This window comes from Eubalaena glacialis, chromosome 14 (assembly GCF_028564815.1).
Source record: "Eubalaena glacialis isolate mEubGla1 chromosome 14, mEubGla1.1.hap2.+ XY, whole genome shotgun sequence".
Taxonomy (NCBI): Eukaryota; Metazoa; Chordata; class Mammalia; order Artiodactyla; family Balaenidae; genus Eubalaena; species Eubalaena glacialis.
Window position 1 is genome coordinate 84,036,662 of NC_083729.1, and position 24,013 is coordinate 84,060,674.

Below are 24,013 nucleotides of genomic sequence, written 5' to 3' on the forward strand. Positions count from 1 at the left end.
CCACATCCTTGCCAACATTTGTTATATGTGTTCTTTCTGATGATAGCCATTCTGAAAGGTATGAGGTGATATATCACCACGGTTTTGATTTGCATTTCCTGGATTAGTGATGAGCATCTTTTCACGTCCCTTGGCCGTAGGCATTTCCTCTTTGGAAAAATGTATATTCAGTTCTTCTACCCATTTTTAAATCTTTTATTTTAGTTATATTAGCTGCTTATATATGTTGGATATTAACTCCTTATCGGTCATATAATTTGCAAATATTTTTCCCATTCAGTAGGTTGTCTTTTCATTTGTCAATGGTTGTCTTTGTTGTGCAAAAGCATTTAAGTTTTATTACTAAGGTCCTATTTGTTTATTTTTGCTTTTATTTCCTTTGCTTTAGGAGACGGATCCAAAAAATATTGCTACGATTTATTTCAAAGAATGTTTTGCCTATGTTTTCCTCTAGGAGTTTTATGGTTTCCTATCTTACATTTAGGTCTTTAATCCATTTTGAGTTTAATTTTCTATATGGTGTTAGAGAATGTTCTAATTTCATTCTTTTATGTGTGGCTGTCTAGTTTTCCCTGCACCACTTATTGAAAAGACTGTCTTTTCTCCATTGTATATTCCTTCCTCCTTTGTCATAGATTAATTGAACATAAGTGCGTGGGTTTCTTTCTGGGCTCTCTATTCTGTTCCATTGATCTATGTGTCTGTTTTTGTGCCAGTACCATACTGTTTTGATGACTGTAGCTTTGTAGTATAGTCTGAAGTCAGGGAGTATGATTGCTCCAGCTCTGTTCTTTCTCAAGATTGTTTTGGCTATTCAGAGTCTATTGTGTTTCCATACAAAATTTTAAATTATTTGTTCTAGTTCTGCACAAAATGCCATTGGTATTTTAATAGGGGTTGCACTGAATCTTTAGATTGCCTTGGGTAGTATGGTCATTTTAACAACATTAATTCTTCCAATCCATGTTGGCGAGGATGTGGAGAAAAGGGAACCCCCATACACAGTTGGTGGGAAGGTGAATTGGTGCAGCCACTTTGGAAAACAGTATGGAGGTTTCTCAAAATACTAAAAATAGAACTACCATCTGACCCTGCTCCTGGGTATAACTAAACCACTCATTTGAAAAGATACATGCACCCCAATGTTCATAGCAGCATTATTTACAATTGCCAAGATATAGAAGCAACATGAATGTCCATCAACAGAGAATGGATAAAGAAGATGTGAGATATAAACACATACACACACACACACACACACACACACACACACACACAATGGAATACTACTCAGCCATATAAAAGAATAAAATTTTGCCATTTGCAGCAACATGGATGGACTTGGAAGACATGCTAAATGAAATAAGTCAGACAGAGAAAGACAAATACTGTTGATATCACTTATATGTGAAATCTAAAAAATACAACAAACTAGTGAATATAACAAAAAAGAAGCAGACTCACAGATATAGTTTTCAAGTGTGTCGATTTTATGCAGGGGGCACGGAGGCAGTGGGACAGTCTGCCTTCTAGAGTCAAGAGGCCCACTTGCCCTCCATGTGGCCTGGGCATGTTCCTTCCCCACTCTGAGCCTGTAGGTGGGGTGACACCTACTGGAAAGGCTCTGTGGGATTAAATGAGGTCATGTGTGCAAAGAGCCTATGGCAGTGCTGGGCACTTAGTAGGCCCTCAGCAATGCTGGCTCCTCTCCACCCTCCAAGGTCTAAGGCAGCTGTGACTGCCCTTAATCCATCGCCCAGCAGCTCCACCACGGAGTGATGCGGACCGGGGTGCAGCGTTCCGGGCTCTGGGCTCTGAGGATGCAGGGAGAAGGAGTGGGTGGCCGGAGCTGGTCTCAGCACCGCCTCTGCAGGGCAGGGAACTGGTCCCACGGTGAGCCTGGACCCAGAGGTCACGCATATTAACTCACCCAGCAGAAAGATGAAAGAGCTCCAACTTAAGAACAGTTCGAGCAGTGGTGACCCGAGGGGTGCCACGGTGGAGAGTTTGGGGGGCCTAGTGGTTGATGGTGATCATTCTTAAGAAAGGGCGATCACCTGCAAAGTGTGCGAAGTGTGCGAAGCGCCTCACCGCGGTAGCTTTGGCTCCCGGTGGGAGGTGGCGCCCAGACGTGGGAATCAGGAGTCAAACCCCCGCCCCAACCTCGGGGTGGTTCAGGGCTGCGCCCTTGGCGCTGGGCAGGTCCCTTGGGGTGCGCCCCTCAGTCTAGGGCGGGGGCCGGGAGGCGGCCGGGGCTCCTCCCTCTTCGTCAGGGGCGCCCCTGCTCTTAACCCGCGCGCGGGGGCGCCCTGGCCACTGAGCTCCGCCGAGCAAGCGAGCGGTCAGCGCAGAGCCAGAGCTGCGCGCGTCCGGTTCCGAGGCCGTCGCCAGCCCACCAGCATGGCCCCCTCAGCGGCGTCGGGCGGCAGCAGCCTGCCTAGCGGTTTCGCCGTCTTCACCACCTTCCCCGACCTGCTCTTGCTCTTCGAGTTTGTGAGTGGCTGGCGCGCCCCGCGCCCGCGCCGGGGAAGGCGGGATGGGATGGGTCGTGCCGCGCGCTCTCCTGGGGGATCCGCACAGCGCGCCGACTGATCCGCAAGCAGCGAGGGTCCCTGAGCATCGGTAGCCGGGCCCGAGGAGGAAAGACTCTCCCGCACGCCCACCCCGCAGTAACACTTTGGCCCCTTCTAGCTAACGGCCATGGGGAAACCGTCTCCAAGACTCAGGTGGAAAAAACGAACTCACAACACGGGTCAGATATCCGAAGCCGGCCCCGGTCCACTCCTTGCGCGCCGGTTCCGATGCTGCGCTCCGGACCTGTCTCCCATGGTCCACGCAGAGGAAGCCCTTATTGGAGAGCGACGTCCCTGTAGAGGGGCCCAGCTCTTTCCAGGATTAGGATTTTGCTTAAAATTTTAAAAATCAGCAAAAGAAACCTGAGTATTACCAAGCGAAGTGTGGAGATTGAGTTGGTGTCATAGTAGGAGCCGAATCCGGATTATTTTCTCTTGAACGTTTTAGGCGAGTGAACGAATTCGCGAATTATTTCCAACTTGGATCTGGAAATAATCAAACACGCTGTCGTTTGCTCCGCCACGGCCACGGTGCCCAGTGTGGAGGTGTGCGAGGGCAGAGGGACCTGTGAGAGCCGTCCCCTGCCTTGGCTGACCTTGAGCAGTCTGTAGACCTCTGCACCGCGGTTGGTCTCTCCTTACACTGGAGGCGCACAGCCTCAGCCCGTGGCCGCAGGAAAGCGCTTCCTACTCTGGGCTCCTGTAAAGTGCTCACTGTGGGGAGGCTTCAGACCTGCCTTCAGCCTAAACTCCCCAGGGCCCCAGGGCCCCAGGGCCTCACCTAAGGGGGGTGGTGGGAGCGGGTGCGGTTCCATGGGCTCCGAGACTCCTTTCCCTGCGTCCCCACCGCAGAAGTGGCTGCCTGGAGAGTCAGCTGGAAAAGAAAACGTCCAAGCCTGTTTAAAAACGGGACCCCAGCTTCTTATCTCCTGATGGTCAGGGAGGGTGTGAACAACAAAGGGAGCAGGTTCTGTCATCCATGGAGGGTTGGGGGAAAGGGAAGGGGGGGTTAAGTTTGCTTGATGGCACCATATCAAGGAAGTGACATCTAGGAGAAACCCTGGACACCTCTAAGCTTAGCCACACCACTTATAGGTAGGGACACCCAGGCCCAGAGTGGAAGGGGCTTGCAGTCACTGGAACATTCCTTCCCCAAATGGCTCATCTCTGCGCTTCCAGTAGCACTTAGCCTGAAAATGAGCATGTGTAATAAGTAACAGGTGGTTCCTTCAGAGGCTACTGTATTTACAAAGGCAGAATTTGGTGACTGTAAGTGATGATGGCTAAAGGTGAGGTGAGATGGGGCAGAGAGATTTTTAAGCAACAAAATGACTTGCTAGTATCTCTTGAGTTGCCCTAATGAGTTTTTTACTCTGCCTTTGTAGCTGTTTGGGGAGCATTATAAAAAGAATCATAAGAAAGTGTGCTGAGAATTCCCTGGCGGTCCAGTGGTTAGGATGCTGTGCTTCCACTGCCAGGGGCCCGGGTTCAATCCCTTGCTGGGGAACTAAGATCCCGCAAGCCACATGGCATGGCCAAATAAATAAATACTTTTTTTTAAAGTGTGTTAATTGGGCTTCATGCAAAAGCCTCTAGCACACCCTCTTCCTCTTGCCCTGACCTGAATAGGTACATGAACATGTGTGTCGCAATAATCAACAGGTGGAAACAGCCCAAATGTCCCATCAACGGGTGAATGGATAAGCAAACTGTAATATTCCATGCAGTGGAATATTATTCAGCTGTAGAAAGGAATGAAGTACTGATACAGGTTGATAAACCTGAAAACACTGCGCTAAGTAAAAAAGCCAGGCACAAAAGGTTACATAGTGTATGATTCCATTTATATGAAATGTCCAGAATGGGTAAATCTATAGAGACAGAACACAAATTGGTGGTTTGCCAGGGGCTGAGAGGAGAGGGAAAGGAGCAGCTTAATGGGTACGGGCTTTTCTTTCAGGGTGATGAAAATGTTTTGGAGTTAGAGGTGATGGTTGCACAACATCGTGAATGTATTAAATGCCATCGAACTGGTCCATTTTAAATGGTTAGTTTTCTGTTGTACCAACTTCGAATCAATTTTTTAAAAATTAAGAACTATTTCAAAAATGACAGAAAAGTATATATACTTTAATAGGCATCCATGTAATTAACACTCAACTTTGTCAAATCGTAATATTTTGCCTTATTTACTCGCAGTATTAAGGAAATAGAGCTTTCAGATGACAGCTAAGCCCCCTGGATATTCTGCTATTATCTTAATCTCCTCCCTCCAGCCTCAGGACGACCCCTGGGCTGAATGTGTGTTCAAGATTAGACCTTTACTGCACACCTAACTATCTATGAGTACACATGGTGTGGTTTTATATATTTTCTCGCTTTCTGAAAGTACTATCACCCCGTACACATCCTTCTGCAACATGCTCAACATGCTTTTCATGCAACCTTGTTCTGAGGTTTATACATGTTGACACTCTTTATTCAGTCTTCTATTGATGGACATTTGGGCAATTTCCAATTTGTTGCATTTTGATAGCGCAGATGGAACTGCCAAAGAACATCCTTGTATTTGCCTCTTTACTTTTGGGAATTTCTTGTGGGAACACACAGAGATTTGACTTGCTGGGTCATAGGGAATGCACACCCTTGTTTTCCCAGATGTTAGCATGCTGATGTCCAAAAGGGTTATTCCAACTTACACAGCCAGAAGTGAAGTTTCCAGGAAGCTGATGAAGCTTAATTAAGCTCAGGACCCCCGCTTGCTCAGGACCCTTCCAAGACTCTGACTCACTCTACATGCTTTCGTAAAGAGGGTCCCCACATTGTAGAACTTCCTGACCCCACCAGCAGCTTATGAAGGTCTCCATTGTTCCTCATCTTGCCACACTTGGTAGAGTCAGACTTTGTAATTTTCTGCTAGTCCAGAGGGTGTGAAATGCTTCATTATTTTTTGAATCTGTGGTCCAGCGAGTTGTTGATTACTCCCAGTCCGTATTCTCATGCCTGACCTCCCAATAGCCTGGGAGGTGCAGATGCCAAACTTTCAGCCTCCAGGACTAACAGGGTGGACCTCTGCCGAGCTCCCAAGACATGGAAACTGCCCACAGAGCAGGGAAGGCTGGTAGCTCAGGGTGGCGCAGGGCAGCTCAACTCTGGCCCTGCACCCCTACCCCTGAGCTCCTGACTTCTGAGAGCTGCAGGGTCTTCACAGGAAGGGGAAGGCAGGCCCAACCAGGTGGTGTGACCCTGCCTCCGTGAGCACCCCAGAGCCGCAGACGCCATGCTGCTGTTGCAGGCGGTGGGGTCACAGGTGTACCCCCATTCAGGTGCAGGTGGAATGCCCAATGTCTCCCCTCCCCCAACAACTCCCCCCAGGGCTTTGCTTCTGGCCTGTTCCCCCACTGCCACCCAAGGAAATTTTTCCTTTTGGAGCCAAGGCTCTGGCTTCCCTTCCTCCTCTTCCCTCTAAGCCAGGGGCTTCGTGACACTTGGGACATGTTCAGAAAATGGGATGTTAACATAGGATGTTTTTTGTCTCAGCTCTGGCCAGCTCCGGTCTCCCCAAGTGCTGGGAGAGACGCCTCCCTTTCGAAACTTTTGAAGGGGATACCTGAAAACAGGTTATGTAATAATCTTTAACCCAACTGCCTCTTCCCCAGCCTGCTAGAGGTGGAGCCGCTGATAGAATGGCTGGACATTGAGAGAACATTTCTTTGGAAAGAGTGTGCGCACCTCGGAGTGCGCAGGAGGACTCAGAGAAGGTCAGCTGGCTCGGGGCAAAGCCTGCAGTGTGCCCTTTGGGGGGCGGGGGTGGGAGTGGGGAGCCACCCGGAATCAGCTGGCAGTGTCCATTCTTACAGTGAACTGGACAGAGCAGTTACTGAAATGAGACTGCTTCTAGGACCCAAAGTGACTGGGGACTTTTTATTATTTGAGAGTGACCAGAAAAGTCCTGGGACCTGCCCTAGATTTTCACCTGTCTGGGGAACAGCAGCACCTGGTGGGGGGCGGGGTGGGCAGGATGACAAAGCACTTTTCTTTTTTTTTTTTTTTTTTTCCCCCACTTTTAACTTTCTTTTATCTTTTCAATTCACCATTATTTTTTTTTTCACACACACACACACACACACTGTATTTTATTTTTACAAGAGATAAATAGACTGACACCAAGCATTGTACATGGATGACCACAACAAAAGCAACAATGATTGCAATTACCAAACATGAAACACACTCATACTATGTCATAATATTGACATTCAGTCCAGTAATCCTCCACTGTAACAGCTCCTTTACTTTGCAGTGAAAATTGATTTGTATATTCTTTGCCTCTGAGTCCTTGTGGGATTTTTTCTTTTTTTAAATTCAAACAGAAAGTCACAAAAATTATACTCATCCTCATCAGTTCACTCAGTCCCATGTAATTAATTTTTTTTTCATCTTGATCTTTTGTTAGCACTTTTATGAGCTCATCAGTTTTTCATTAGAGTTCTGAAAATGCTTATTCATTCCGTTCAGCAGTACAGTCAGGTACCAGAAACCTGTACTTGTCAGAGTCTTTTCCATGAATAATTTCCTGAAGATGAAACCCTTTTATAGGAACATATTTACAAAAGCATCAGAGTACACCCAGAACTGTCTGTAAATGACAAAAGACTTAAAAATGACCACGGTTAAAGATTTGATGAAAGTTCATAATAATGCAGTTGACAAGAAAATTAGTTATTTCTGAGATATACATTTTAAAGTAATAACTAGGATTATGACTTATAACATTATACCAGAACATATAAGATTTTTAGAAATTTCATGTAATGTCTGAAACATTTATATTAACATATTTCCATACAAATAACCCAATGAAAGTTTAGTATTAGTTGTTTTGTTTGTTTGTTTATACTGCAGGTTCTTATTAGTCATCAATTTTATACACATCAGTGTATACATGTCAATCCCAATCGCCCAATTCAGCACACCACCATCCCCACCCCACCGCAGTTTTCCCCCCTTGGTGTCCATATGTCTGTTCTCTACATCTGTGCCTCAACTTCTGCCCTGCAAACCGGCTCATCTGTACCATTTTTCTAGGTTCCACATACATGCGTTAATATACGATATTTGTTTTTCTCTTTCTGACTTACTTCACTCTGTATGACAGTCTCTAGATCCATCCACGTCTCAACAAATAACTCAATTTCATTCCTTTTTATGGCTGAGTAATATTCCATTGTATATATGTACCACAACTTCTTTATCCATTCGTCTGTTGATGGGCATTTAGGTTGCTTCCATGACCTGGCTATTGTAAATAGTGCTGCAATGAACATTCGGGTGCATGTGTCTTTTTGAATTATGGTTTTCTCTGGGTATATGCCCAGTAGTGGGATTGCTGGGTCATATGGTAATTCTTAGTTTTTAGTTAATTTTAGTTTTTTAAGGAACCTCCATATTGTTCTCCATAGTGGCTGTATCAATTTACATTCCCACCAACAGTGCAAGAGGGTTCCCTTTTCTCCACACCCTCTCCAGCATTTGTTGTTTGTAGATTTTCTGATGATGCCCATTCTAACTGGTGTGAGGTGATACCTCATTGTAGTTTTGATTTGCATTTCTCTAATAATTAGTGATGTTGAGCATCTTTTCATGTGCTTCGTGGCCGTCTGTATGTCTTCTTTGGAGAAATGTCTATTTAGGTCTTCTGCCCATTTTTGGATTGGGGTGTTTGTTTCGACAAAGCACTTTTCTGACAGGTGGTCCACATTCTGGCTACACTGGGAAGGCAGCATGAGGACTCCTAGGAGATGAGAGATGTAGAATCACAGAAACCTAGTTTTTAAGAGGTGGAGGGAAACTGAGGCTCAGAGAGGGGAGGCAGCTCGCCTGGTACCTCCATCTCCAGTGGCACTTCTTGCAGTGACAGCAGAGCTCTCGCAGGTTCCTGCATTCACACAAACACCCACGATGAACTTACGCCTACAGCAGAAGGGACCACGCTGCCCACCTGGCAGCCCTGGGCAAGGCCTGGTTCCCTCTTCTCCCCCCCCAGGGAGTGAAGGGACAGCTCGGAGCCATTGGGGAGCTCACAGCTGCCTAGGCCTTATTGTCAAAAACACCCTGGAGGTCCTGAGTCACTAGGTCCTGGGCCGGCCCAAGAATCTGCATTTGATAAGCACTGCACAGCCCGCATCATCCAGCTAGGTTTGGAGTGGTCAACGGGAGGCCAGTCTACCCCTCAACGTTAAATGGGCGACAGGATACTGGAGACAGCTCTCAGTGAAAGGCTTGGGCAAGAAGCCAGGTGCCCTGAGGTTCTCCTGGGTTCAGGGGAAGCACCCTCTCTGCTCCTGGGGAAACTTTCCTGCTGCCCCAGCCAGGGGCCTCTCCTACATTCACCAGAGAGTGCGGGCCGGCCCTGCTGCCAGCGTAGGACAGTGGCTGAGCCTCTCTTCCCTGGCTGTGCCCACTGACTCCTGGCCCTGTGTCTCTCCTCGTGTTGCAGGCCCCTCCCTGGAGCTGTTTAGAAGGAGGTAAGGGTACTGCTGGGTTTTCTCCTTTCCTCTTCTCTAAAGGGAGGGGAAGAATTATAGGTAGAGGTCTCTCAGGGGTTTGTCCTTGGAGCTGAGAAGTGACTTTTCCAGGTTTTCAAGAATGGGAGGCCTGCTTTGATGAGAAGTCAGTGACTCTGAGCTGTCCTCTAGAAACCGCTAAGCGTGATGATGCAGCTCAGCTCCAGGATCCTCATGCATATGTCGTCACAACCAAGCTGCCTTGAAAAAGATGGCTTTTAAGCTTTCCATAGGTCACCCCCAACTCGACGCAGATGGGCCCCCCTCTCTGTCTGAGTGCTTTCAGAAGAGAGTAGGCAGGTTCCAGATGCCCCTGCAAGGCACAGCTCACACTCAAGTCAGGCCAGGACAAAGGCTGGCTGTTCACACCCACTCCCTCCACGCTGGCTGCCAGGGAGCATTGGGGAGGTGTGCTGTGCCGCCAGCCGAGGCTGATTCTGCAGAGCCTTAGGAATGGCTTGGCTTTTTTTTTTTTTTTTTAATTGAAGGATAGTTGATTTACGTTGGGCCAATCTCTGCTGTACAGCAAAGTGACTCAGTTATACACATATAGACATTCTTTTTTTAAATATTTTTTTCCATTATGGTTCATCCCATGAGATTGGATATAGCTCCCTGTGCTATACGGTAGGACCTTGTGGTTTATCCATTCTAAATGTAATTGTTTGCATCTACCAACCCCAAGTTCCCAGTCCATCCCTCTCCCTTCCTCCCCCTTGGCAACCACGGGTCTATTCTTTATGTCTGTAAGTCTTTTTCTGCTTTGTAGATAGGTTCATTTGTGCCATATTTTAGATTCCACATGTAAGTGACATCATATGGTATTTGTCTTTCTCTTTTTGACTTACTTCACTTAGTATGATAATCTCTAGTTGCATCCATGTTGCTGCAAATGGCATTATTTCATTCTTTTTTATGGGTGTGTAATAGTCTATTGTATATACGTACCACATTTTCTTTACCCAAGGAATAGCTTGGCTTTGCTCTGGACTCAGGACACATTACCTGAGGGAAGGGCTGGGCGTGGGGACTGGGCCACCTGGGGCCTGCCTCCAGGCAGGATGGGGCCAGCCAGTCTGGACCTCGATGGGGGCTGGGGGCTGACTCCCCCTGGATTCCGTGCTGAGCCCTGGCTTCCACCCCTGATACAAGCCCAGCTGCACTTCTTCTTGGCTCTCAAGTATAGGTCCCTGGACTTGGTGCTTTGGACCAGAGGCCACCAGGGTCAGGCACTGATGAGATGCCCCAGCAGGTGTTCTCTCTGGATGCTGATGAATGTGAGGACAGCAGGTGAATGACAGCCCTGGTCCCTGAAGCACTGATGCCTTGGGGAGGTGTGGGCCAACTCCTCACGGGTTCCAGATTATTCCTCAGAGCATGAAGCAGGGCCCTGGTACTCTCTGCATCGTGGGGCTCTGACCTGTCTTCTGCATTCTGGCGGGAAGTTGTGGTTCCTGGTAGCTTCTGGACGGGTAGCTTCTAGTGGCATAACTACTTCCTAGGGTAATGTAGTGGCCTTGATTCTCTGCCATACTTAGCCAAGGCTCTCTGTCCCTCCCACCATGTGAATAATATTCTGTTCACATTGGGGCAAAACAACCCCTGTATTGAATCATTTTAATACACCAAGGTCCTAGGACCTAGAAAATACATGTAGGAACTAAAAGAAAAGCCTTGTCACCAGCCATCACACATTGATGCGCATGTGCAGTGAAAAGAAGGGCCACACAGCCAGTCTCAGCCGACCTGAAATTCCACACTGGAGCCTTGCTTCCTATTAGAATACAGTCAGGCTGGGAGGGGAGGGGGCAGAAAGAGAGGGACGGGGGAGAAGGGGGAGAAGTACCCCCGCATGCTAATGACCAGTGCTATGGAGAGAGGTGGGGTGGGTACTCACCTGAGGGAAGAGGGACTCAGGCCTGGACAGGGGGCCACTTCCCATTCCACACTCACCCTGTTAATATCAACTACAGATGTGAACTCACACCCTGTCTTTTTGAATCCCAGACCTCTATCCTCCTCTTCACAAACAGACTCAAGGTCCCCTGAGTCCTGGTCTCACCCTCAGATTAAAGGGACATTATCTCAGTCTATATTGGAGGGTCATGTAATGATGGTTCCCCAGAAGGCAGGAGCCTGCTGACAAAGGGGCCAGGAGGGCAGAGCACCTGGCATAGGTAAACTGAGTCACGAAGCCTCAGCACCACTCCTGGTGTTCACCATGGGAGTAGACTCAGAGGTCAGACTCCTCAATTGGCAGAGGGGGAGAGGGTCCCCACAGAGAGAATCTCTGACCTGCCCCAGATACCTCCATGAGGTCCAAGGAGAGGACGCTGTGCAAATTTCTGGGCTCTTTCCCTCTCCTGGGCGGAGGTGTTCAGCTGGTCACCCTCACTGGGGCCCCGACACTCACCAGGACCTGCCTCTGCCCTTGGTGGCCCCAGAGCTGCTTGAGTGGGGCTTGGCAGCAAGACTGGAGGAGAGAGGCCAGGACGGGAGAGATGGGCTCCATTTACTAGTGTGTCTTTGAATAAAGTCTGTCTCCCTGCGCGTACCTGCCCCCAGTGCTGCCATTTCCTCTCAGTATCTGTTAAGTGCATAAGTGAATGAATGAATGAATGGGTGGCTGAGTAAGTGAGCAAGTGAAGGAAGGCTTTCCTTTGACTTGCTGGGAGCCCAGTTCCTCCATACAAGGGTGGTGGGGCTCATATGACAACTAGTGTTTGCTTCCTGCTCTCTGTGCTTTTCAGAACAGGAAGAGTCCCCAGCCTCCCTCTCAGAGCCCTTTTCGTGTGTCTTGGGGAAGGCTTCAGTGCTCTGACCTCCCTCTCTCTATACTCTCCTGCTGCCTGGTGCTTATGTCCTCTTGACTTGGTGCCTATTCCCTTCTCTGCAGTAGCTCAGCCTCCAGACACACACGCACAAGAAAATGCCCTCTACTCTACCTCACGGAATGACTGATTTTTTTAGTCAACCAAGGCTCAGAGCTGGGACTGCTGCTTCTCCTGGAACACCGTTACTCGACTGGTCAAGTCACCTGCATAGGCCCTCCCAGCATTGCATTGACCCCTGACTGCCAGTTAGAGTTCAGTGGATAGAGACACTTCCAGAAACACGAATTGGAGTTTGCTGTTCCTGGCGGCCTTGGGAGAGCGCCTAAGGGCTCGGAGCTCTCGGCAGCCGGGACAAGTCTCACTGGTGTGTCCACCTCTCTTCTCCCTCCTGGGGAGGTGACTTTTGCCCACCTGACCAAAGTGGCAGGACTGCTCAGGGTTGGATGTGCCACGTGCGTTCTGTGGCCAGTTTCCTTCTCCAGAGTTCAAGGCAGAAGCTCCTGTTCACATGTGCCTTCAAGACCACACCGTGCTCTCGGAGCTTGGGACTTCTGACACTGGGCTCCGAAGGACTTACTACCAGGTGTGTGTGTGAACAGCCCCACGTGGACGTCCTCCTTGGGTCACGTCTTGCTTTGTTATTGGAAGAGTGCCTGCTTGCGGCAACCCTGACAGAGTAAAATGGAACCCCAGAAAAATATTCAGAGAATTTGAGCGATTCTTCTGCCTTGACCTCAATGATCCAAGTCCTGCAGCAAAAACACTGGACAATTGTAGACCCAGAGCTCTCAGCCCTGCACAAGCAATGGAGACACCCTACCAATCTCAAGAATGTGCCGAAGGAGTCCTTTTCCCACTTTTGTAACCAAAGCTCATTGTTGGAAGGAAGGCTTTCTCATATTTTTATGTCCTTTGTGTTTCCTTCGGCAGAGGCAGACACATTTTCCTCAGCTTTTGATTTCTGGGAGATTGTAGGTTTTTCTCTTTTTGATGCTTCTGAAGTTATTTTAAAATTCTGGGTCCCAACAAGGTCTGGAGGGGATAATTGTGCATGTTGAGATCTTGACCTACTGGGGTTTTCACGTGGTTACAGCAGAGGCTTCGCCCCATCGTATGACAGTTATGACAGCAAGTATTTAGAGCACTCGCCGTGTGCCAGGCACCTGTAGATATAAACTCATTTCACCCCAGTCCCATTGGGTGGGCACTACTGCTATCACTATTTTTCAGATAGGGACCAGAGAGGAAGTAACTTGCCCAGAGACAACCAGTGACCCAGCAAAATGTGGCAGAGCTGATTCAGATTCAGTAATTCTGAAGTCTACACCCTTAACCACCCTTGCCTGCCTCCTCTGGATTAATTCAGAAAAGAAAAGAAAGAACCTACCCTTGAGTTCACGTGAGAGCCTTCCCCAAGACCATCTCCTGAGGAAATTTTTTTCACAAAAATCATTTGATGGGGTAGACCACAGATTAAAACTTTTTTAAGTCTTTGGAAATTTTTTGTCTAGATTTGTACAATAGCCTTGGTTCTTACAGAACTTCACCTCTACTCCGCCTCCAAAACCACACTGAATGAAAGATGGGCGGTTTCCAGTCCTGAAACACCAGGGTGGGTAGAGGCCTCAGATCCCCAGCTCCACCCCATTCATGGACACTGAGGCTGTGTCCCCGTGTCTAGAGGACACCCAAGGGTGAGCGATCTCACATTCAGAGCAAGACAGGGATGGAAGCTTAAGGAGAGGAAAGGAAACTTTGTATCAGAGCCAGTCAGGAACTGGAGAGGCATCTTGGCCGGCACTGCTGGACGTTGGAGACAGGAGCCATTTCTCCTTGTTTCACAGGAGTTACTAAAACTCCATCCATGGACCACTTGTGTTATGGAAACATACTCCAAAGCCTTTGGCAAAGAGCCTGGGATGTTTGCTTCTTGTCCTATCACTCTGCTTCTCTCCTTGGCATGAGACCTGGGCACTGGGGTTTTCGAGGTGACCCAGGCGATTCCAGTGTAGAGTGAGGGCTGAGGACCACTGAGCCTTAGCCCAGGCCCCACCCCCGTTTTCTAGCGTGGGGATCTGGGACCCAGAGAGCGAGCTCAACCCTGGTGACTCTCGGGCCGCTCAGCTAACAGATGTTTGTCTGAGACCACCCCGGCCAGCTGCACCATCTCTGTTATGCAAGACGGTGACCTGGGCACAGGTGAGGGTGGTGGGAATCTGGCCTGTTGACAGAGATGAACGGAAACTGGGGCCATGCCTCCACCTGTGTAACTGATGTGTCAAAACGATTGCCTCTCAGTGTGCTTCCTGAGAGCTGGGAACCCCTTCGGGTTCTCTTTAGGAAGGGAAGTGCTTGAACCCTCACCTACCCCTTTGCTCTTGACAAATATTTGGCCAGTAGGGTTCTGAGGCCAGGGTGGAGTGGACTGCTTCCTGCCCGGGATGACTTATCTCCTAGGTGTGGGTGCTGTACTTGCTCTGTTTGCTCTCTGCAAACTTTATAGGTGGAGTGAGGCAGGCACTGGCTTTGCCCCATGATTCATGCTGAATCTCAGCTTTCCACTGAGCGGGGCCTGGGATGCCTTTGAGATGGCCCAACCATCAGTCCTGTGTGAAGGTCACCCTTCCTCAAGCCGCACCTCCTGCCACTCCTTGTTCCCCAACCTCGTGCCAACTCACGGCCTTCCCAAGCCCTCACTGCTGCTCCAGATCCTTTGGGCTTGGCATGTACCCTTTCCTCCCCCGGAAAGCTTCGTGCTGACCTTTTGGCCTAAGTCCACCTCTCCCTTCAAGACTCAGTTGGGGCCATGTCCCAGTCGGGGCTCCTTTGCCCACTCGGGGCTGGTAATCGTCCTGCGCTGTCATTGGCTGACTCTACGCCTGTCTGCACTGGGCTGCTAGCATCCTGGGTGAGCAGTCTTCCCTCTGCTGTTGGCTGGTGAGGGGGCACAGGGCCAGAAGCTTCACACTCAACGCCCAGTTTCAGGCGGTTCGCAGCAGCCGGCAACATGGCGAGTGAGCTGCCAAGTGCCATTTACAGTGGAGGAAGCCAGGGCCCAAGAGGTGGAACCACATGCTACAGCATCCTCCAGCGGATTCGGTGGAGAGGCCCTCTCACGCCGTGTGCCAGCCCTCTGCTCACGAGATGGGCAAGCCAGATCCACCCTCTTCTCCGTGCCACACTCTCGTGCCTTCTAAATCTAAGTCTGTCTCAGCCATCAGCACAATCACATCCTTTTGTTAAGCGTCCCTTATGAAAAAGGCCCAGCAATCTGTTTGATCGTAAAGGCAACTATGGATGAATCTACACACACATCTTACTCTACAGCAGTCTGAAGATTTTTATTTAATAGATTTTGCTCCACTTATTGTAAGTTGGAAAGTGTGTCCCACTGCCTCTCAGTCATCAGTAGAGGAATTTTCTGATCAGAGATGCCCACATATGATTCATCAGACCCAACTTGGTTTTGATAACTCCAGATTCTTCACTGCACTGATTTTCCTACCCAAATGTGATGGTCTCCTGAAGCTTCTCAGCTAAGAGGCTCAGAGAACACCTGAGGAAGCGCTATCTCTTACCCAGCAAGTGGGCAGCAGGTACAGGGAGACAAGGTCAGGGTACCACGTGCATTTTCACCCCAGGGGATGCAGGGCTGGGAGGGCAGCCTGTCCTCAGCCCCCAGACCCTCAGGAGGATGGTGCTAAGCTCTGCAGTACCTTGGACCCTGTGACTATCTCCACCCGTGTCCCAGCCCAGTCCTTCTCTGGGTGGGGTCGGTGGAGGAGGCTGAGGTGACTTCACTGGGATGGGGAGGGACAAGGAGAACGGAAGACAAGTACAGGAAATCCCAGCTTGGGTTGTACCTCGTCCACAGGGGGAGCCGGACTGTACCATTGAGATTATGAACGCTAAGTGTGTCCTTATGCTTCTCTTGAAAACATGGGGCTCCCTGACCCTGAGGACACCAAGTGGGATGTCTTCTGGATAATGACAGGGGGAGGAATGCTTCTCTCACCTCTGAGGAGACCAGGCTGACCTGGGCCCTCCCTACTCCAACCCCATCTCCAAAAGTCAGAGAACTTCTGGGACTTGGGGATTTAAAGGTCAAGTTTTTTTCTTAAATGCTAATGATATAGTGTGGCTAATTTGTTTTGCCAAGTAAAGACCAAAAGAATCTGCTGGCCACTACCATTTTCTAAAAGGAAGAATATTTTTGGGAGTTCCCTGGCGGTGCAGTGGTTAGGACTCAGTGCTTTCACTGCCATGGGTTTCACTCCCCGGGTTCAAGCCTTGGGCCACAAGCCATGCAGCATGGCCAAAACAAAACAAAAAGGATATTTTTCTATAAAAAATATTAGGAAGGCTATAATCTCAGAATTTGCCCTTCTACTAAAAAAAACTGGATGGCCTAAGTCCTTTCTAGGGATAACAAATTTTTAACTCAAAGGTGCCTCTGTTTCCCCATCTCACAAATGGGTCAGTACCACACTCAGGGATGTTATGAGGATTAACTGAGTTAACATTTATAGCGTGCCCCTGGCTCCCCAGCGTGACCTCTGGGTCTGGCCCTACCTGGGCATGGGCTCTCCTGGTCTGACCCTCACCCCTTCTCTCCCTCCCTCTGCAGGTCTTTGGGGGGCTGGTGTGGATCCTGATTGCCTCGTCCCATGTGCCCATCCCACTGATCCAGGGCTGGGTCATGTTCACGTCTGTGTTTTGCTTCATAGCCACCACTCTCCTGCTCTTCCTGTATGTAATTGGTGCCCACGCCAGCAGAACTTCCTGGATCACCCTGGTGAGTCCCAGTCCTGCGATGTTTGAGGTGGGGGTGGGGTGCGGCATTGGACCCTCGCCCCTAGCAGGTTGGCTTTGCCAGTGCTGGGTGAGGTGCCCTGTAGACGTCTCCCACCCATGCGCCAAGGCTGAGCCCGCCAGGCCCTCAGCTCCGAGCTGCCCATAGCAGCCCAGGGCTCCCCGCCGCAGGAGGTCAGGCAGAGGTGAAGGCAGAAGCGGACCGTCACTGTCGCTGCCTGATTCTCTGTGGGCCTGCTCTGCTTTCTCCTGTGTGAATGCCCTTTTCATGCAAACCGGCAGCCCAACAACCCTCCCTGTACCTCCTGCACCACCTGCCAGGGGCCAGCTGGGATCTCCCACCACCCAGGAGGGCTGGCTTCCATTTCAGGGGAGGGGACAGGGTGCTGGGGGCTGGTCCTGGCTGCCCAGCGTGAGGCCACGCTCACCGCCCAGCTCTCAGTCACCACCTTCTAGAGCAGGGTCACCAGAGAGGGACTTGGCCCGGCAAGAGGGAAGGCCTATGATCTCTCTTGCGTATGATTCTGCTTTGAGGCCCATGAAGGGGGTAAACTTACACGTGGGCCACCTGCCCTTATCTCCCCTGGAAGGGGGTGGGGCTGTTAGCCAGGCCTCTTAGTCTCAAAGGGCCTCCAACCTAGACTTTACAAACCACCTCCAAATCGTAACTACTCAAAAACCTGTTCTAGTGCTTTTTTGCTTTTAAAACATACCTGGAGCCCTAATCCCTGGCTCCTCCCAGGAAAAAGCTAACAACAACACAACAGTGGAAATGGCCTGAGCCTCTCACTCTGTATTGGCCACCAAGGCCACACCCGAACTGGGGACTGTGACCGCAGCTGACACTTCTCAGGCCCAGAACCAATTGCTGCCAATCCCAAAGGGCCACCTCCCCACCGCTTACTAGATCCCACCTCAAGGGGAAGCAGTATCCTTCCTCCATCAAAGTCCTTACTCTGGCCCCAAACCAGTGAGATGACTCAGCTCGGCAGCTCTGGTTAATCAATGTCTCTGAGGAGGGGCGCAGGGTTGGGGAGTGTCAAAGGGGGTAGCAGATGACGACAGGGAACCTGGTCCGTGCCAGGCAGGGACAGGTGGGGTGGATAGGCCCTGCTGGGAACACAGCTGCCCCGCATCTCCACATCTGGCTGCCCCACCTCTCCAATGGCCCTTTCTCACCCTGCAGGATGCAGCCTACCACTGTATCGCCTCCCTGTTTTACTTTGGTGCCTCTGTCCTGGAAGCTTTGGCCGCCATCCAGCTGCAAGTGGGCTTCACCTACAAATATTACCATGAAAACATCGCTGCTGTGGTGAGTCCCCAGTCAATGTGCCCTGTTCACAGCTCCCACTGAAAAGGTTCTGAGTGGAAGGCTGCCCGGGCCCTCCCCACACTTTTTTTAGTTCACTAAATTTTGAATAAAATAAACCTTCTCCTCATTTCTGAAAAAACAAAGCCTCAGAAAAGGGAAATGATGTGCCCCAGACTTCCTCAGCCATCAGTCAGTGCTACACTGCCCAGGCCTGCACTGACCAGGGGTCCAAGCCTGGGTGGGCTTTGGGCTTTGAGGCAGATGTGGGAGGAGACATGACCGTGGGCCTGGCACTGTCTTGAGCCCTTGTGAACAATCTTGTTTACCCCTCACAACAGCCCTAGGAGGGAGGTGCCGTTATACCCATTTCACAGATGGAGAACTAGGGCCCTAAGAGCATGCACAACTTGCCCCAGGGTCACCAGGAATTGGAGAGGCCTGGTGTCCAGGCCAGGTGCTCTTTCACCCACACTCTTAGCACCAGTGTGAGCAGAACGTCTGGCCACTTGGGTTCCTGGCTCTCCATGAGTGTCTTCCAGGGAAGCACACAGTCAGGGCAGGGGCAGTGCTGAGACCACAGATGGAAAGTCGAGTGGCCAGTGTCTCCCAGGCCCTGGCTCTGCGGCTGTGGGGAGGCCCTGCCACGCGCAGCATGTCCAGACCCCCAGCCGTGGATGGTTGCTGCTGGGATTAGGCCTTCGTCTCTTGACGACGGTGTCTCCTGCCTGACCGCTCTGAGAACCTGTGCAGGAGGAAGCCTGGAGTTCACACTCGCCCATTCCTTGTGCAAGTCCCTTTGTGCCCTCTGAGCCTCGGTTTGCTCATCTATAAAATGGGACAGTAATTACTGTTGTTTCCCTGGAGAATGAGACAGCTCTTAAACCACTTTCGTCCAAAGCCTCATGATGAGCAATGGGTGGAACAGGGCTGTAACCTCCTTCACCCCATTAGGAGGTGAGATGGGGGTGAAACTGTGTGTCTGGGGAGCACACTGCATGTAGGTCTCTGAGCTTTAAAATGAACAACCTCCAACTGGGGGACCAGATCCACGGCGGGCTGTGAGGTCATGACCTGATTTTCTTGTTGATGGAATGGACCAGAATGACAGGGGATATGAGAGTGTATTGTTTCATGAAACTCTTTCCCAGAGTTGTGCATGTGTGTCCTTGCACCAGTGTGCTAACTCATTATATCAGATGTATTTCTAACCATGGATACTGTTTAAAAACTAAGAAAAAGTTTCAGAAATAGCACTCAGATTTCTAGCGATCGACCTATGAATTAAGCAAATCCCAAGGTCAAATGTGATGACACACTACAAGATGTCCGCCCCAGGTGCCAAATCTGTGCCACCCCCGCCTCTCTTTGGGAAGGGTAGAGCAGAGGCTGAGAGAAAACCCACAGGGTGGGCGCAGCTGGGCTCTGGGAAGGGGGTTAGTGAGGGTGCCCTTCCTGTTCCCAGAGGGAGGGGCCTGGGGGAAAGCTCCTCAAAGCCTGTCTGCTGGTCCCCAGGGGCCCACCCACTTCCCTGGGGAAGCCACACACTGCCCTCAGCTCCCAGCCACTCTCCAGTTCCATAAGCATGGCCACCTCCTGGTCCCTGGCACCCCCTCAGATGTCCCACCGTGTGGGACCCTCCCCCATATGGGCTCATCTCCCAAGATGGCTGGTTCCCAACCAGGCAGCACCTTGGCTGTTCTTCCCTCTCTTGGGAGACTGGTCATCTGCCTCCTCTGTCACCTTCAAATGACTGTTTCATCACCCCCTCACAAGAGAACCCATACATACCTCCCCCATCCCAACCCCAGAAGCCTTCTCTCTGAACAGACATCAGCCAGGCATCTGACAACCATTTCTGTAAAATTATTGCAGACGAGGGCAGTGAAATGTAGGTGAAATGTGGATAGTGGGCCAGCCCTTGACTGAACAATGCAGGAGGGGGGAGTTAATGACCTGCCTACTGGGCAGATATCTAGTTGAGAACCACTGGGCTCTACCAGGCTCTACCATATTCTGACTTCTCCCTTTTACTTTCCATCAAAAGGCAGCATAAACAGGCATCCAGAGAGGTGACCTGGATGCACGTGTACAACCTGATGAATTTCCATAATCCATCCATTATTCATAATTCACAAGTCCTCTGTGTAACAAAGCATCCAGATTAAGAAACAACATAATAAGCAGCTCCCAGAAGTCCCCTTCTTGTCCTGCTGCAGTCACTATGCCCCTTAACTGAGGATAAGCACTGTCCTGGTTTCCAGCTCAGGTTCCACTTCACCTGCTTTGGATCTTCATGAGCATGACGTGCCTTCTCCCATGTCTGGCTTCTCTCTCTTCACCTCAGGTTTGTGAGGCTCATCCACATTGCTGGGTGGGGATGTAGAGGTTCGTTCTCTTTGCTGTTTAGTGTTCCACGGAGGACTATACCAACATTTATTTATCCCTTCCACGACTGATCACGTCCCCACATCTCTGGGAGCTGAGCTGGAGAACCATGAGGAGGCCCAGGCAAAGTCAGCAGGGCTGGAATCAGGAATCTAAATGTTGCCAGCAGACAGAAACGCTGGGCTGAAACCTCCCAGGGGAAATATGAGCCCAGTTCAATGTAAATTCACGCCTTTCTATTCAAAATATCAGTTTGTGTCTGTGCACCTGGGAGACGGGATCATGACGACACGACACGCTCAGGATTTAACCCCAGACGCTGCCCAACACCCACATGCCCCTCCCATGGTCTCAGGGTGGGGCGGGGCTGCGGCAGTCCGGGGATGTGAGCAGGCATCTCACGACCTCCCACACACCCCTGGCCTTTGGGAGCATCTGGCCTCCTCTCACCCCTCTGGGACTCCTCACCTGCCTCAAAAGCTGAGCTTCTCCCTCTCTCCTCAGCTGGCAGCAGAGAATCTGCACCAGAGGGATCCCTGGGATTGGTGAGAGTTGCCTGAGAGTAGCTGGAAATTTCTGGAGAAATCTAGAGGTTCCTGGATCTTAACTGTGGTGGGCAATAATGGCAGCTGTTCAGGGAGAGGGGTTTTTAAGGGCCTAAGTTCATGTCCATTCATGGCCCTGGCTCTCAATGTCCCATGTGCCATTTCTTGACCCCCCTTTAAAATAAGTGTTTCCTGTGCCTGTGGGGACTTCTGAGGTGCTCCTGCCAAGGGTCTCCATTGGGCTCGGGGTCCCCGACACAGCACACTGCTCCCTCCTGATGGGCAGGGGGGGTCTTCCAGGGGCTTCTCACTCGTGTGTGACTGCTCCCTTCAGACAGGGTATTTGATTCCCAGATAAATTTTCTTACCTTGGTTATTAAATAACTCAGGTTACTTACCGCCTCCGGCAGTGAGGGTGAGGGTTCGCCCAGGTGTGGAGGCAGGGGAAGAGCAGGCACAGTTACGGCTGGTTTTAGGGGAATTTTCAACAGTCACGGGAGTGTAGCCGCCCTGCTGTTATGCCTGGGTTAGAAACTCTTGACCCTACACCCAAGGTCACAAGCCAGGTGCAGATATTTGCTTGGGAGCAGTCAGCCCTCAGGGCCGGCCACCCAGAGCAGGGTGATAGGATAGATGGTGCCCAGGTGCACAACGGCAGGTCAGAGCCTTGACAGGGCACAAAGTGACTTTTTGCCACATTTCCCAGCCTCTGTTCCCAGTAGTAGCTTTCTCAGTAAGCTCCCTCCTTTTGCCAAAAGCTCAAAATCCCTCCTCCCCATCCCAGCCCCTCACTTCCTGTGGCCTGGCTCCCTGGCCACTGCTTGTGAAATTCAGAATCTTAGAATAAAATTCTGGTCGGGGTCTGAAGATGTCCAGGCAGCAAACCCACGTGTTCAAACTCTCTTAGCCAAGGCCGCTGGGATCACAGCTGGTGGACTCTGGTCTTACTGGTGTGCAGGAAGGAAGTTTTCCATGAAGAGCAGGGGAATACTTCCCTGCAATGATCACTTGAAGGGTCTCTGAGGGCCCTAGTTTCCAGTTGGATGGCACCAATATGATGACGTGTGATGGCAAATAGTTGACCTTGCACACCAAGTTCAGTATAACATTAGGTCACCTGGAGTCTGTGCTGAGAGCGTTCTGGGTCGCACCTAGGCTCTGCGGGAAAGCATATCTGAATGTGTGATGGGAAGCAGTGGCAGTCCACAGACTTAAGGGCTGTCAACCCCAAGCCATGCACGTGGCGACCCCAGTGTGGACAGCCCATGCCTTTCCCTCGCCCCATGCACGGCCATTAATTGTCACTTATCTTGGTTTCAGGTGTTTTCATTCGTAGCCACTCTGCTGTACGTGGTCCATGCAGTGTTTTCTTTAATCAGATGGAAGTCTTCCTAAAGCAGCAGAAGAACTTTAGCTGAAAACCGAGAGGGTGTTAACTGATCGGCCCGCCTTCCAGCATAACACTTTAGAATGCAGAAATGCTCTTGATAGTGGATAAAGAAAGAGGTTTACTCTCCCATATACCTTCATGTCAGAGTAGGAGGCTTGCTACATTTATCCTCCAACTATTGAGCTGTCTTTCCAAGATCGTTTCCTATTTGAAAGGGGGCAGTGGGAGTGGGAAGTGAGGATTGTGATCTGAGAGACCACAAAACTGGACTGCTGACTCCTGGACCGGATCGTGAGAACCGTCTACTGGAATTTTCCTCCGGCTCTTTTGAGTGTCCATCTTGCAGCAAGTTTCTCCGTCTTCAAGAATATTCTGTCATGGGGAATAAAATTCACCCAACAAATATTTGCAGATGTCCACAGTGGGATGTGATAAACCTTTGAAATACTTTATAAAGTACCTGTATGTTCGATACTTTCATGGGGGTGTTTTTCGGGGTTTTTTTATTTTTATTTTTTAATTCTCCAGTATAGAGAACACAATCATGTCAGCGTTCTGAGGAATCTTTGGTTTAGACCAAATCTCTAGAGGCAGCATCAAAGGGCAGTTCAGGTGACAGTGTGCACAGCCACTGCATCTCAGAGAGCCCGGCGTGGGTATCCCATCCTCCCCAGGAACCAGGGAGGTCAGAGGGCTTCACCATCTCTGGAAACTAACCAAGTACCAGCCTGGGGGACCCCTTCTTTTTCCTACAAAACGGGGGGGGGGGGTTCTGTGCTAAATTGGAAAATCCTTAAGCCAAAAGAAAACAGGGGCAGAAGTTTCTTCTCTATATGAAGCTGATCAGAAATTTTCTGGGCAGTATCTTCCATGTTCTATTCCCATTAGGAACGTGGATAAGAAACTGTTTTTAGAATTTCCTTGGACCACACTGTTGTAGAGAAAGGGGACCGGGCCACAGTGTGAAAGGAAGTAGTATGACAAGTGGCAGTGCTACCTTTCAGGTATGAGAGGTCTGGGTCAGGAGGAGAAAGGATGATGAGGAAGGAGGGCACTCAGTAAGGAATCCTGAAAACTCCGCTCCCGTTATGAAATGCTCCTTTATCCCTTCATTAAAGGAAGGTAATGATATTCTAGAGCTGGGACACCAGAACAGGTGTCTCAAAAGCTGGTCACGTTCCAGTGTGGAGGTGTAGATGCAGAGGCTGGACGACCGCTTGCTAGCAGGCACGCAGAGCAAAGATTGAAGCCTCAAGCAGAGGTCTGACTAGTTGACATCTTACTCCCCTTCCAACATGGGGACCCTGTGACTAAACTGGATCTCAGTGGAATCTTCAGGAGCTGTTATCCCAGGGTAATTGTACCAGAAAAGGCCACTTTCACTGAGTCCACTTAAATTTAAGGTAAAATTTTACATTATTAGGAGCAAAAGGTGATTGGGGCTATATCCTAAAAAATACAAATACAAGTTAAGAAATGATAGGAAGTTTGTCACGTGTTTAACAAAATTTGCTACCAGGTGTTGACTGAGGGAAGTCTATAATTTTTTCATCATGCACCAAGATGCTAATAGAAGCTCATGTTCGACCCCATCAA

General features: G+C 50.0%; 1 protein-coding gene across 1 annotated transcript; it reads left to right on the forward strand.

The window, feature by feature from the left end:
• The first annotated feature begins 2,290 nt into the window (after positions 1-2,290).
• Positions 2,291-22,891, forward strand: MAL (mal, T cell differentiation protein). Its single transcript, XM_061210579.1, has 4 exons — positions 2,291-2,493; positions 16,601-16,768; positions 17,972-18,097; positions 22,348-22,891. The coding sequence occupies exons 1-4, from the start codon at positions 2,401-2,403 to the stop codon at positions 22,420-22,422; spliced, it is 462 nt and encodes a 153-aa protein (XP_061066562.1). The 5' UTR covers positions 2,291-2,400; the 3' UTR covers positions 22,423-22,891.
• The last annotated feature ends 1,122 nt before the right edge of the window (positions 22,892-24,013 follow it).

Coding starts and splice junctions, on each gene's coding strand:
- MAL (XM_061210579.1), top strand. CDS start 2,401: ATGGCCCCCTCAGCGGCGTCGGGCGGCAGCAGCCTGCCTAGCGGTTTC. Junction 16,769..17,971: donor GAACTTCCTGGATCACCCTG/GTGAGTCCCAGT, acceptor CTCACCCTGCAG/GATGCAGCCTACCACTGTAT. Junction 18,098..22,347: donor ATGAAAACATCGCTGCTGTG/GTGAGTCCCCAG, acceptor TCTTGGTTTCAG/GTGTTTTCATTCGTAGCCAC.